Below are 12,045 nucleotides of genomic sequence, written 5' to 3' on the forward strand. Positions count from 1 at the left end.
AATGGGGAGTGAAACTGTTTAAGCACGCTTTGGAGCTAATTCAACAATCTTTTCAGCAGCTGGATCTAATTCTTCAAAAGCGAACAATTTCAAACCGGAGTTATCAATCAATTCCTTAGCTTCAGCCATGTTGGTACCTTGTAATCTAACAACAACTGGAATATCCAAGTTGAAGTTCTTAGCAGCAGCAATTAAACCTTTAGCAACATAATCACATCTAACAATACCACCGAAAATGTTAACGAAAATACCATTAACCTTCTTATCAGCCAAGATTAATCCAAAAGCCTTTTCAATAGTTTCTGGGGTAGCAGTACCACCACAATCTAAGAAGTTAGCTGGTTCACCACCATATAACTTAATGATATCCATAGTGGCCATGGCTAAACCGGCACCATTAACGATGTTGGCAATGTTACCATCTAATTTAATGAAATTTAAACCATATTTAGAAGCTTCAACTTCTTGAGGATCTTCTTGAGTAACATCTCTCCAAGACCAAACTTCTTCTTGACGGAAAGAAGCATTATCATCAAAACCTAATTTAGCATCCATGGCTAAAACTTTATGATCTGGGGTTTCAGATAATGGGTTGATTTCAACTTGAGTACAATCACGGTCAATAAAACATTGATATAAGGATTGAATAGTCTTGGCAGCTTCTGGAATAGCTTCTTGAGTGAAACCTAAAACATTAGCAATATCCGTAGCTAAACTGTCAGAAACACCAGTTTCTAATGGGACTGGGAAAGTCTTGATAGCAGATGGGTCCTTAGCGGCAACACCTTCAATATCCATACCACCTTGAGCAGAAGCAACAATCATTGGGGTTTGACTGGCACGGTCCATTAAGATAGCAACATAAGCTTCAGTAGCAGCATCTCTTCTTTCAACAATATAAACAGCAGTGACTTCTTTACCAGCAGCACCAGTTTGTTTGGTGATGATTTTATGGTTTAACATTTGTCCAGCTAAATCTTTAGCTTCTTCAGCTGATGAGATTAATTTAACACCACCTTGTAAACCAGAATCAAAATGACCCTTACCACGACCACCGGTTAAAGCTTGAGCCTTGATAACTAATTCATTAGTACCTAATTTCTTGGCGGCTTCGAAAGCACCTTCTGGAGTGGTGGCAGCGTAACCCTTTGGAATTGGGACACCGTATTGTTGTAAAAGAGCAGCAGAACGGTATTCATGTAAAGATAAGAATCTTTTTTGTTGGGCAACAGACTAGAAAATATGTGATGTTAGTATATATCTTGAAAAGTTAATCGACACCTCTATCTTTTTACGCTTGAAAGTTTAGTTTTTGGCAAGTGGTTATGATCTAGTGTCTAGTTTTCATTGTTACATTCCATTTTTAATGGGATAGTTGTCCACTTCATATTGATCTAACGGGAATGTCCGACTGATAATAGCAACTGCCAATATAGCCAACCGTAGTATGAAATTATTAGCATCTGGATGTTGTCAGCTATGGAATATTTTTCATGTAATTTCGGTAGTGTATTAAAAACCGTTTCTCCGGGAAAAAGATTTATAGGTGAAATTGGATTAGTTCTTAGGTAAGCAAAAATAGAAACATACTCTTGAAGCACGGGCAATGGTTCTGGATAACATTGTATGTGATGTGGAATAAATAAAGTAAAACTAAAAGTGAATAGGAAACCCTTTGAAGAGAAGAAGAAGAAGAAAGAAAGAAAGAAAGTTGAAATGAAAGAGGGAAACAAGAAAATCTCGGGATTCAATGAAAAAAAAAAAATCAACGTTTATTAATTGAGAAAGATTTAGAGAGAAAATAATACACAAGTCTGAGACTTCTTCACTCGCCCAACGGTACAAACTTTTTTTTTTTGACAGACACATACAGTGCAGTAAAAGTTAGAGATGAACAAACGAAAAATTCCAATTCTACGTCCTCGGGCATTCGTCTACCGGGTCGCACATTAATTCTTTTTTTTTCGTACCAACGACTCCCATTCCCCTCCTCCCCCTCCTTCCCCAGTTCGCACTTGTTACCACGAGTACCACGGACAGCCACTTCGTATTAAAAATCAATCAGTTTGCCGTACAAGTTTTATACTTTTATTGTAACGTTCAGAAATCTTATTTAAGGTTCTGCAACGTACAGTATAAGGTTTTATAACCCTACCTACCAATTAAACTCTTGGCTTTTTCTTCACCCGCAAACTTTCGTCACTCAGTAATTCTTTTTTCACCCGAGTCCCGGAGATTTCCTCCTCAACAACAAAACAGAAAACCAACGAAAGAGGGGCAATGATTCTACACCACAAAATTGTTTATAAACAGTAAAAAAATATTTTCTATTGATTTTTTCAAACCTATTTATTCCGGGTTGTCGGATTTGCAACTCACATTTTTCTAAAACTTAATAGGTTGCAGACTAAACAGTTGTTGTCCTTAGTTCTCTAGTGGTCAGTTCAATATTATACCAACTCCTCTGTTATTTAAATACCTGTTTTCTATTATTGCGGTTTTCTTCGTTTGACATCTATTGTTTTTCGCGATGATGCCGCGTTTTCTCAATATTGTGTAATATCAAACTCTACTTCTCCCTTTCTGCATAGCAGACCAGCCCGTTTCATTCTGTATTCAAACACCCTACCCACTGACAATCTGAAAGATAGAATATTGGACAGTTGAAACATGGCTAGTGAAAGCACATTTGGTCATTTTCATAAGTGAAATTGAATGAAATGTCAATTTACGGGTTTTTCCGAAATTGCGGCTTACATATAATGACATATGCACGGTTTTGTGTATTAATAATTATTGTTGTGATGAGATGTGTGTCCTATGATTTCCGTTGTATATTTATACGTACACCCTACGTAATTCTATTGTAGAAACAACGGTTTCTTTCGCTACATAATTGTCCGGTTCTGTCTGTTGATGAGTATGGCCCAACTCTTAAATTTGGTGTCACATTGTATTAACTAATGCCAATGTCAGTTTCTCTTTCTTCGAATGATAGCCTAATAGAATCATGCATGACATGATATGGCCAACTCACAAGTGAAGTTTATATTACAACAATTAAGTGGGAAATCCGCTACGATATCCTCCAAACCATCGTCGTGTTACAAAATAGCGTGAGCTAAGATTATCAGATCAAGTCACGTGAAATAATTTCCTAATTCGGACACCCTCACCAAAGTTCCATCAAATCAAAGAAAAAAAATTGGCAACCTCATCACACTAGTCACTCACTAATATCTCCATCCCCATCATTCACAAAGTATATAACAAATGGCAAAACCAAAAACGATAAGACCTTCATATTATGATGATGCTGAGGAATCATCGGGAGATGAATTAACATATGCATTGTCTAGTAGACAAAAAGAAAAAGAGGATGATAATGATGATGAGTTGGCTTCGATTTCTTTTGGAGCTTTGAATAAGGCACAATCTAAAATACTAAAAAAGAGTTCAAGTAAGACCAATAAGAAGAGTAAGAAAAGTAAGAAGGAATATGTTTCTGAATCAGAATCTTCAGATGAAGAGGAAGGACTGTTTTTCGAATCAGACTCTGAAGATGATGCTCCACGCGAATCCTCATCTAAGAAGAATTCCAGAAGAACCATCCAAGATAAATCCAGGCGAAGCAAACATGCCCCCGCCGAATCATCTTCCAAAAGACCCGTTTCCAAAATCAGAGAAATCCCTGGCTTAGAATCCTCGAATAGACATTCTAGTTTATATAAAGATATTCGATTTGATGCCGCCTATGGGAAAGCCGACTTGATTAAAGCCAGAAAAGATTATTCATTCTTAGATGAATATCGACAATCTGAGATCAAACAAATGGAATCCATATTACGAGATAAGAAATCACATTTATATTTATCAGAATATGAATTGGATGAAATTAGACAGAATTTACAATCATTAAAATCGAGATTGGATACGCTTAAGAATCGAGATTTGGAACATGATATATTATCCCAGCATAAGAAACAACAATTGGAGAATTTTAGGGTTGGAAAACAACAGAATCCATATTTCCTTAAACGTAGTGAAAAGAGAAAGATGTTACAAAAGGCCAAATTTGATTCTATGAAACCTAAACAACGTGAAAAGGTTATGGAAAGGAAGAGAAAGAAGAGATTGGGTAAGGAGTTTAAACAATTGGAATTTAAACCAAGAAGTTGAGATTTGTAGTATAGACGTTAGTTAGTTAATATAATAATTGTACTAATGAAGTAAAATTTATAAACAAAAATGTAACTAGATAATTATAAATATATAAATTACTAAATTATAGAAAGTTTGAAACAAAATGGGTGATGGGGAATAAGTTAATAATGAAGTTTCTATTTACAAAAAAGGGTAGCATTCGTCTTGGAAGTTTACTACACATGGATGATTATGATTATGATTGATTAAATATGAATGAAATTGACTAGCTGGTCGTAGTCTCTATGCATTTTGCTTTTGATTGGCATTTTCATTTGCTAACCAATCTTCATAAGAACCAACATAATTACCTCTCTTTTTATAACCAAAAGTACTGGCTAAATCTTCAGCAGCAGTAGATCTAACACCACCTAAACAATAAAATATCAATTCTTTATCCATAGCTGGTTTTTCAAATCCGAAATTTTCTTGGAAATCATCTTCAGATAAACTTAAAGCTCCTGGACTACTTTTAAATGGAATATTAATTGCACCTGGAATATGACCATCATTAAATTCAACTGGTTCTCTAACATCAACTAAAATTGATGATGGATAATTTTCAGGATGAACAGCAACATCTTTTACATCGTCATAATTATAAAGTTTAGCTGCTGGAGATTCGGTTAAGACGCTATATGATCTATATTGATTTAATTTGGCAGTTTGATTAACAATGGTGGTTTTAGAAGTATTGAATACTCTGGGAGCAATTGATGTAGATTGTAATGATCTAGTTAATAATCTGGTAGAAGATCTAAGGATTGGTGCTCTTAATGTTCTGATGCTAAACATGACGAATATATCTTAGTTGTAGTATATTGGGGGTTATGTGTGTATGATATGAATACAGGATACGATGAGTTAATGATGATTGTAAAAATTTAATTTTAATAAACGAGAAAAATCTTTGTTTGTTTGTTGGGAATTTGAACGGAAAAAAATTCTTTCAAAATTTATAAATAGACAAAATGGAATAATCTTTAATTAATTAAGTGTATTGGGAACTGAATAATTGAAATTCACTAATTGAATGTTGAGATAAAATAAACAAAGAGAGATTGGTTATCTTTAAATATAAAAATAATAATAATAAAGCAATTGAGGGAATGGAGGGTGTGTATATTTAACGTTTTTTATTTTTAGTTCAATAAAAATTTTTTTTCTGATCAGGCTGAATCTTTCTCTTATTCCATTCTACCGTCAGGTAAGGTCAGTTGAAATCATTTTGGCTGATGATTAATTTTTATTTTTTTATTTTATTTTTCGCCTGATCTTTAATTAATCTCCTCCTCACTAGCAAAAAAAAGATTTACAACCAATTTCGCCTAACTTTCCCATGACCAAACTACTTCTAGAATATACACCTTATAGAATTAAATAAGAAATCATACTTCTATTTGGAAAAGAAGGAATAGAAAAGCGTGCTTCTCTAAAGCAACTCTCGTTAATTTATTATTCGGACTTCCGGAAGCAGAATAGAAAAGTTTATTATTATCAACTATTCTCATAACCATCTTGTTTCTAATTTTTTATTTAATATGGTTGCAAAAAATACTGTTGATGTTTTATAAACCTTACTGAGAACTACATGTAAATTTAAAAAAATGTATAGTGTGTATATATATTAACAATCGTATAAAAATTACTACTGTCTAAAAATATCGAATGTTGAAACCCTAGAAGAAAAATAAAAACTAAATATAAAAATCACCAAAAATAGTAGAATACTAACAAATAACTAACAAATAATAATAAAAACATTAAAAGGTCATGACATCATCAAAAAGTGTTGAATGTTTGAATAATATCATCAATAAAGATTATATATCCCTTTTACAAGGAATGACAATCTCTCTATAGGTCTAAAATAATCCATCAATTTCACCATCTTCATTAACTTCAACATTCATAAATCCACAATGAGTTGGTAATCCAGGAATAGTTTGAATTTCTGCAGCTAAAGCATATAAATATCCAGCACCAATAGATGCTCTAACATCTCTAATTGGAAATTTAAATCCAGTTGGTACCCCCTTAAGATTGGCATCATGAGATAATGAATATTGAGTCTTAGCAATACAAATTGGTAATTTACCAAAACCTTGTTTGGTATAAAGATCAATCTTCTTTTGAGCTTCTGGTAAAAATTCAACTTCTTCAGCTCCATACATTTCTTTAGCAATTGTGGAAATCTTATCTTCAACTGATGGTTCTAATCCATATAAGAAATTAAAATTTTTGTCTGGAGAATTAGCAGCTTTAATGACTCCATTAGCTAAATCAATGGCACCTTTACCACCTTCTTCCCAATGATTAGAAACAATAGCATCATCAGCACCAGCCTTCAATGCTTCTTCTCTAATAACTTCATGTTCCTTATCAGAATCAGATGACATTTTGTTAATGGCAATAACAACTGGTAATCCATATGATTTAGCATTGGCGATATGTTTAGCTAAATTAGCACAACCAGCTCTTAATAATTCAACATTTTCTTGAGTATATTCAGGAGCCAATGGTGCACCAGCTTTAACTTCTGGACCACCACCATGAACTTTCAAAGCACGAACAGTAGCAACAATAACAATAACATCTGGAACCAATCCTGAAGATCTACATTTAATATTAATAAATCTTTCACCACCCATGGTGAAATCAAATCCAGCTTCAGTAACAACATATCCTTCTTGTTCTTGTCTTTCTTCTGGAGTTAAATCAGGTGAGGTACCAGCTAATTTTAATGCCATCTTATCGGCCAAAATTGAAGAAGCACCAATTGAAATATTAGCAAATGGACCAGCATGAACAAAAACTGGAGTACCTTCTAAAGTTTGCATAATATTTGGTTTAATGGCATCTTTTAATAAAGCAGTTAAAGCACCTGCACATCCAATATCTTCACAAGTAACTGGTTCACCAGCTTTAGAAGATCCAATAACCATCTTACCTAATCTTTCTCTTAAATCTTGCAAGGAGTTAGCTAAGGCTAAAATAGCCATACATTCAGAAGCAACAGTAATATCGAAACCAGTTTTTCTAATGTGTCCCTTTTCAGTTGGTGCTTCACCAATAGTAATTCCTCTCAAGAATCTATCATTACAATCAACGACTCTTCTCCAAGTAATTGATTCAGGATCAATATCCAATCTTGCAAACGCAGTAATTTCTTCTGGAGTCAAACTATCTGGATCAGTCTTATTAATTCCCAATTTTTCTAATCTTCTCAACATTGAAGCCGTGAATTTTCTTTCCCCCTTTTTGGCAGGCACTAATCTCTTATATAATGGACCATCTTTTTGAGTATCTTCATGAAACATTCTTGTATCAATAGCAGCGGCCAATAAATTGTTAGCCATAGTAATAGCATGAATATCACCAGTAACATGCATATTGAATTCATCCATGGGGATAACTTGAGAATATCCCCCACCGGCAGCACCTCCTTTAATACCGAATGTAGGTCCCATTGATGGTTGTCTAACATTGGCAAAGACATTCTTTTGTAAATGAGCACCCAAAGCTTGTGCTAAACCCACCGTAGTGGTGGATTTCCCTTCACCTAAAGGAGTTGGGGTAATACCAGTCACCAAGACATATTTCCCATTGACTTTATTTTGTAGACGTTTCAAAAGATCAAGGGATACTTTTGCTTTATAAAACCCAAATGGTTCTAATTCAGAATCCAAAATCCCAGCTTCTTTAGCAACTTGATTAATTCTTTTGGGTTGTTGTGCACGACTAATTTCAAAATCAGATGGTACTGGAGTTTGTAATTGTAATCTCAAGGGATTGGTGAATTTTGCTCAAACTAATAACTGACGTATTGCAGAGAATCGTCGTTAGTGCTGTAAAAGGTTTAAACATGCCACAGTCATTGGACCAACCCCTCCTGGGACCGGGGTGATTAATCTTGCTCTTTCATAAGCAGCTTCAAATTCAACATCACCAACCATACGAGAACCAGATTTCTTGGTAGAATCAGGAATGAAATTGGTTCCGACATCAATCACAACCGCTCCAGGTTTAATCCAGCCTCCTTTAATGAAATATGGTTGTCCAATAGCAGCAACCACAATATCAGCATGAGCAAGATATTCTTGAATATGTTCCACCGTAGATTTCGAATGTAAAATAGTAACATTTGCATTTGCCTTAGTTAACAAATTAGCCATTGGTTTACCCACAATATCAGACCTACCCAAAACAACCGCATTAGCACCTTGTAATTCCACTCCTGAAGTAGTTAACAAATGCATGATCCCTTTGGGAGTACATGGTAAAAATAAAGGTTCACCCCCCTTTTTAGCCAATTCACCAACATTATAAGGTCCAAACCCATCGACATCTTTTTCAGCCAAAACGCGCAGCCACTAGAATCGAAGTAGTTATACCCTTCCATTACCATTAACTTGGTTTTTCCCATCCACGCTCAAAGAATTATTTAATTTTTCAACTTGATTTAATAATTCAAATTCCGAGATTGATTCGGGTAATTTCATAATTTCACAATTGATGGAAGCTTCTTGGGCGGCTTTTAATTTCATGCGGACATAGGTGGATGAATCGGGACGGTCACCAATTTGGACGATTGTTAATTGGGGTTTGAAATCTGGGTGTTTGGATTGGAATTGGGAGATTTCGTCATGGACTCGGGTACGAACTTGTAAGGCAATGGCTTTACCATCGATGAGTTGGGCAACCATTGTGTGAATAAATAAGATTTATACTTTTTTGGAAGATGAAGAGAAGAAAGAGAAGAAGAAGAAGAAAGAGAAGAGAGAAGAGGAAATAAAATAAAATACTGTCAATGAAAAATGTGTCGAAATTGAAAAATTCCATCTGAAGTATTTTTTTATGGGCCACAGGAGTTAGAGATCGTATATTGCAGCAGTTTGTTGTTGCATCTGAAAAATTTTCTATTCTATTTTTTTTTGACTCTGATTCTGAATTAGTTACACAAACTTAAACAATTTCTTATCAACCAATTTGCGCGTTAGAGAAACAGCAATGTGGCTTTTCAGGCATCATGTTACTTTTGCTCAAACTTTAAAGTTTGAGCGAGCCCCAACTGAGCCACTACAACAACAGCCCACCTCATCTCATTGAAACAAATAATTCCGCATTCTCGTCAATATCATCAACACCAATGGATTTCACCTTATATTTAGAATTAATCCCATGAAGAACATTACCCGGTCCAAAACTTAATACAAAATCAATATCTTCACTATTCTTCTCGAGGAATTGCATTGATTCCAACCAACGAACTGGTTGATAATTACCTTGTAATGTCTTAGACATCGTTTCCTTCAGTACTGTCGAGATTTTCGCATCGACATTGGAAATAATTGGAATCTTTTGCTCGTGTAATTTGCCATAAACTATTGTAGATAATTCCGGCACGATTGATTCCAAGATTTTATTATGAAATGGGATCGAGACCGGTAATGGAATAGTTCTTAATTTGGGTAATGTCTTTCTAAGATTATTGGAAAATTCAATCAATCGATCATTTTCACCACTTATGACGATTTGATTAATGGAATTGATATTTGCAACTACTCCCCAATCATATGCTTCGGACAAGACTTGATCAAAAGTAGTACTATCTCTCAACTTATTACGATCGTAAGGTATAAACCTAAAGGGTAATAACAATAATTTGTAAACAACCATCAATTGACCTCGTTTACGTACCAATTTAAGCGCAGTTGGGAAATCTAAAATCCCAGATAATAACAACGCAGTATATTCTCCTAATGAATGTCCTAATAAATATTTGGAATTCCCCACTAGATCAATTCCATATTGTTTATTAATGATTTTCAGAAGGATATATGTAGATGCCAATATCGCAGGTTGGGCATTTGAGGTTTTGCCTAACCATTCTTTCGCTATTGATTCATCTTGAGCATAGAGATTTTTGGAGAAATTTTCACCTAATGTTTCATCTATTTGTTCGAGATATTCACGAAATAATGATTCGTGTTTTTTGTTGATTTCTAATAATCCGTTTCGATAGAACCCTTGACCGGGACATGCTATTGCGTAGTTATGTTTATGTCGAAGCTGTTGGAATCTGATAGCAATGTTTCTCATTCTCTTACTGATATTTTGTAAAGAGTAAAGGATGGGTCGGTCTGGATATTCGAATCTTTTTCTGGATCAAAAATTATCCGCTCTCGCCTGCGGGTGTTATTTTTCCAACCGAGTAACAATTTATTTCCCTCAACCATGGTGGTTCCAACTTGCAAAATGATGCTTCTTGTAACGTTAAGGTGTTTAGATTAGATTATATAGTGAGAAACAATATATACTTATATCAGTAAATTTTTTATTTCAAGATTGGTTACCGTGGTAGTTCTGTCTTGTCCGGCTATCTGAGATAATGAGATGACCGCGTAGGGTATTGGGGAGAGGGACGGAACTGAAACTTTATATTTTTTTGCCCCGTGCAAGGCTTTGCATAAATTATGTTAAGAATTCAGAGATAGGTCTGTGTTGAACCTTACAAGTTACCCGGTTATGATGCCCTATTCTACAGATTCTCTATAGGTTTTCTTCATCTACAATATTCAATATGCAAGTCGACTCATTGGGTTGTGAGCAGAATCGTTTGCAAATCTCCGTTGCAGGAAAAATGTACGCCCCAGTCCCAGAAAAAAAAATAACTTGCAGATGATATTCTAATCGCGTTGCGATTTTTTTTTTTCACTGACAGTCAGTAAAAAAAATCGCCGTGGTGCGAAAACAATCATGCAATTTTTTTTTTTTTCACAGTCAAGCGAATGGAAGAAAAGCTTTTTTTTTCAGTTCCACCAGCATTCCCCCCGTTTCCCTTCCCCTTCCCTCTCACCTCCCTAAAATTTTTCGTACCACAATCTCTTTTTACCACCACCACCACATTTCCCACCACGAAAACATTTCAAACTCTCACTACCAGAGCACTACCATCTCATTCGCAAAAGACCAAAAAAAAATATCTTATATGTCTGACTTAAAGAACTCGAAGGATGCCCTCGTAGCTTCCCTTTTTGAATTATCCAAGGCTGCTCAAGAAGCCGCTGCTGCTGCTGTAAACTTCTACAAAACTGCCAATGTCGATGCCCTTCCAGCTGACCAATTGGCCGAATTAAGTGCTTCATTAGGACAAATTGCCAAAGCCACCATCTCTAATGGTGAAACCCTTAATCCTGCCGATGTTGCTGCTGCTGCTGTCCGACGACGAGGACTTGTATTCCTTCTTCATTTTCTTCAGTTCTTCTTCTTCTTCCTTGTCAAAGATCCAAATGCTCCAAAGAAACCATTGACTATGTATTTCGCGTTTGCTTATCATACACGTAAACAAATTGCTGAAGAAAGAGAAAAGAAAGGATTGGGTTCTTTGAATGCAATTGAAATGAATTCAATTGTTAAAGATCGTTGGATGGAAATTTCTGCTGAAGAAAAGCAAAAATGGCAAGATAGATATAGAAGTGAATTAAAAGATTATAATGTCTTAAAGGAAAAATATCAAACTAAGTTAGAGGATGATAAACATGATGCTGACGTTTCTATTGCTTCTTTGGTTCCTGTAGTCGAAGAAGAAAAGCCTGAAGTTAAGATTCCTGTTGTTGAACCCCCAAAGGTTGAAAGTAGTTCTTCTGAAGCTCCAAAGAAATCTCATAAGAAACGTAAATCTGACAAGGAAAGAAGTGAAAAGAAGAAAAAGAAGTCTTCTTCATCATCATCTTCTCATGCTGCTAATTAAGTTTTGTTATAATTCCTGTGTCCTAGATTTTCACTTCTCCTGTTTTAACTGAATTGGTTTGTTTTATTTGATATTTTATTTTATTTGTA

At 35.0% G+C, this 12,045-nt stretch overlaps 6 protein-coding genes across 6 annotated transcripts; 2 read left to right on the plus strand and 4 right to left on the minus strand. All coding sequences in view use genetic code 12, as the record gives it.

Annotated features, from left to right (window-relative positions):
• Window positions 1-18: 18 nt before the first annotated feature.
• Window positions 19-1,623, minus strand: LSC2 (succinate--CoA ligase (GDP-forming) subunit beta; the record flags this gene model as incomplete). The annotated part of the gene is made up of 2 exons (XM_049407729.1): window positions 19-1,233; window positions 1,591-1,623. 2 exons carry the CDS (start codon window positions 1,621-1,623, stop codon window positions 19-21), a joined length of 1,248 nt encoding a protein of 415 aa, XP_049262858.1.
• A 1,650-nt stretch (window positions 1,624-3,273) lies between these two features.
• J8A68_003834 (rRNA-processing protein) lies at window positions 3,274-4,179 on the plus strand (the record flags this gene model as incomplete). Its single annotated transcript, XM_049407730.1, has 1 exon — window positions 3,274-4,179. One exon carries the CDS (start codon window positions 3,274-3,276, stop codon window positions 4,177-4,179), a length of 906 nt encoding a protein of 301 aa, XP_049262859.1.
• A 267-nt stretch (window positions 4,180-4,446) lies between these two features.
• Window positions 4,447-4,998, minus strand: J8A68_003835 (thiosulfate sulfurtransferase; the record flags this gene model as incomplete). Its single annotated transcript, XM_049407732.1, has 1 exon — window positions 4,447-4,998. One exon carries the CDS (start codon window positions 4,996-4,998, stop codon window positions 4,447-4,449), a length of 552 nt encoding a protein of 183 aa, XP_049262860.1.
• A 1,070-nt stretch (window positions 4,999-6,068) lies between these two features.
• Window positions 6,069-8,909, minus strand: MIS11 (trifunctional formate-tetrahydrofolate ligase/methenyltetrahydrofolate cyclohydrolase/methylenetetrahydrofolate dehydrogenase; the record flags this gene model as incomplete). Its single annotated transcript, XM_049407733.1, has 3 exons — window positions 6,069-8,008; window positions 8,069-8,576; window positions 8,634-8,909. 3 exons carry the CDS (start codon window positions 8,907-8,909, stop codon window positions 6,069-6,071), a joined length of 2,724 nt encoding a protein of 907 aa, XP_049262861.1.
• A 391-nt stretch (window positions 8,910-9,300) lies between these two features.
• MCT1 ([acyl-carrier-protein] S-malonyltransferase) lies at window positions 9,301-10,305 on the minus strand (the record flags this gene model as incomplete). The annotated part of the gene is made up of 1 exon (XM_049407734.1): window positions 9,301-10,305. The coding sequence occupies one exon, from the start codon at window positions 10,303-10,305 to the stop codon at window positions 9,301-9,303; it is 1,005 nt and encodes a 334-aa protein (XP_049262862.1).
• Window positions 10,306-11,194: 889 nt separating this feature from the next.
• On the plus strand, window positions 11,195-11,956 carry HMO1 (Hmo1p; the record flags this gene model as incomplete). Its single annotated transcript, XM_049407735.1, has 1 exon — window positions 11,195-11,956. One exon carries the CDS (start codon window positions 11,195-11,197, stop codon window positions 11,954-11,956), a length of 762 nt encoding a protein of 253 aa, XP_049262863.1.
• Between the last annotated feature and the right edge of the window lie 89 nt (window positions 11,957-12,045).

Source organism: Hemisphaericaspora subhashii (assembly GCF_019202705.1).
Source record: "Hemisphaericaspora subhashii strain CBS 10753 chromosome Unknown scaffold59, whole genome shotgun sequence".
Lineage (NCBI taxonomy): Eukaryota > Fungi > Ascomycota > Pichiomycetes > Serinales > Debaryomycetaceae > Hemisphaericaspora > Hemisphaericaspora subhashii.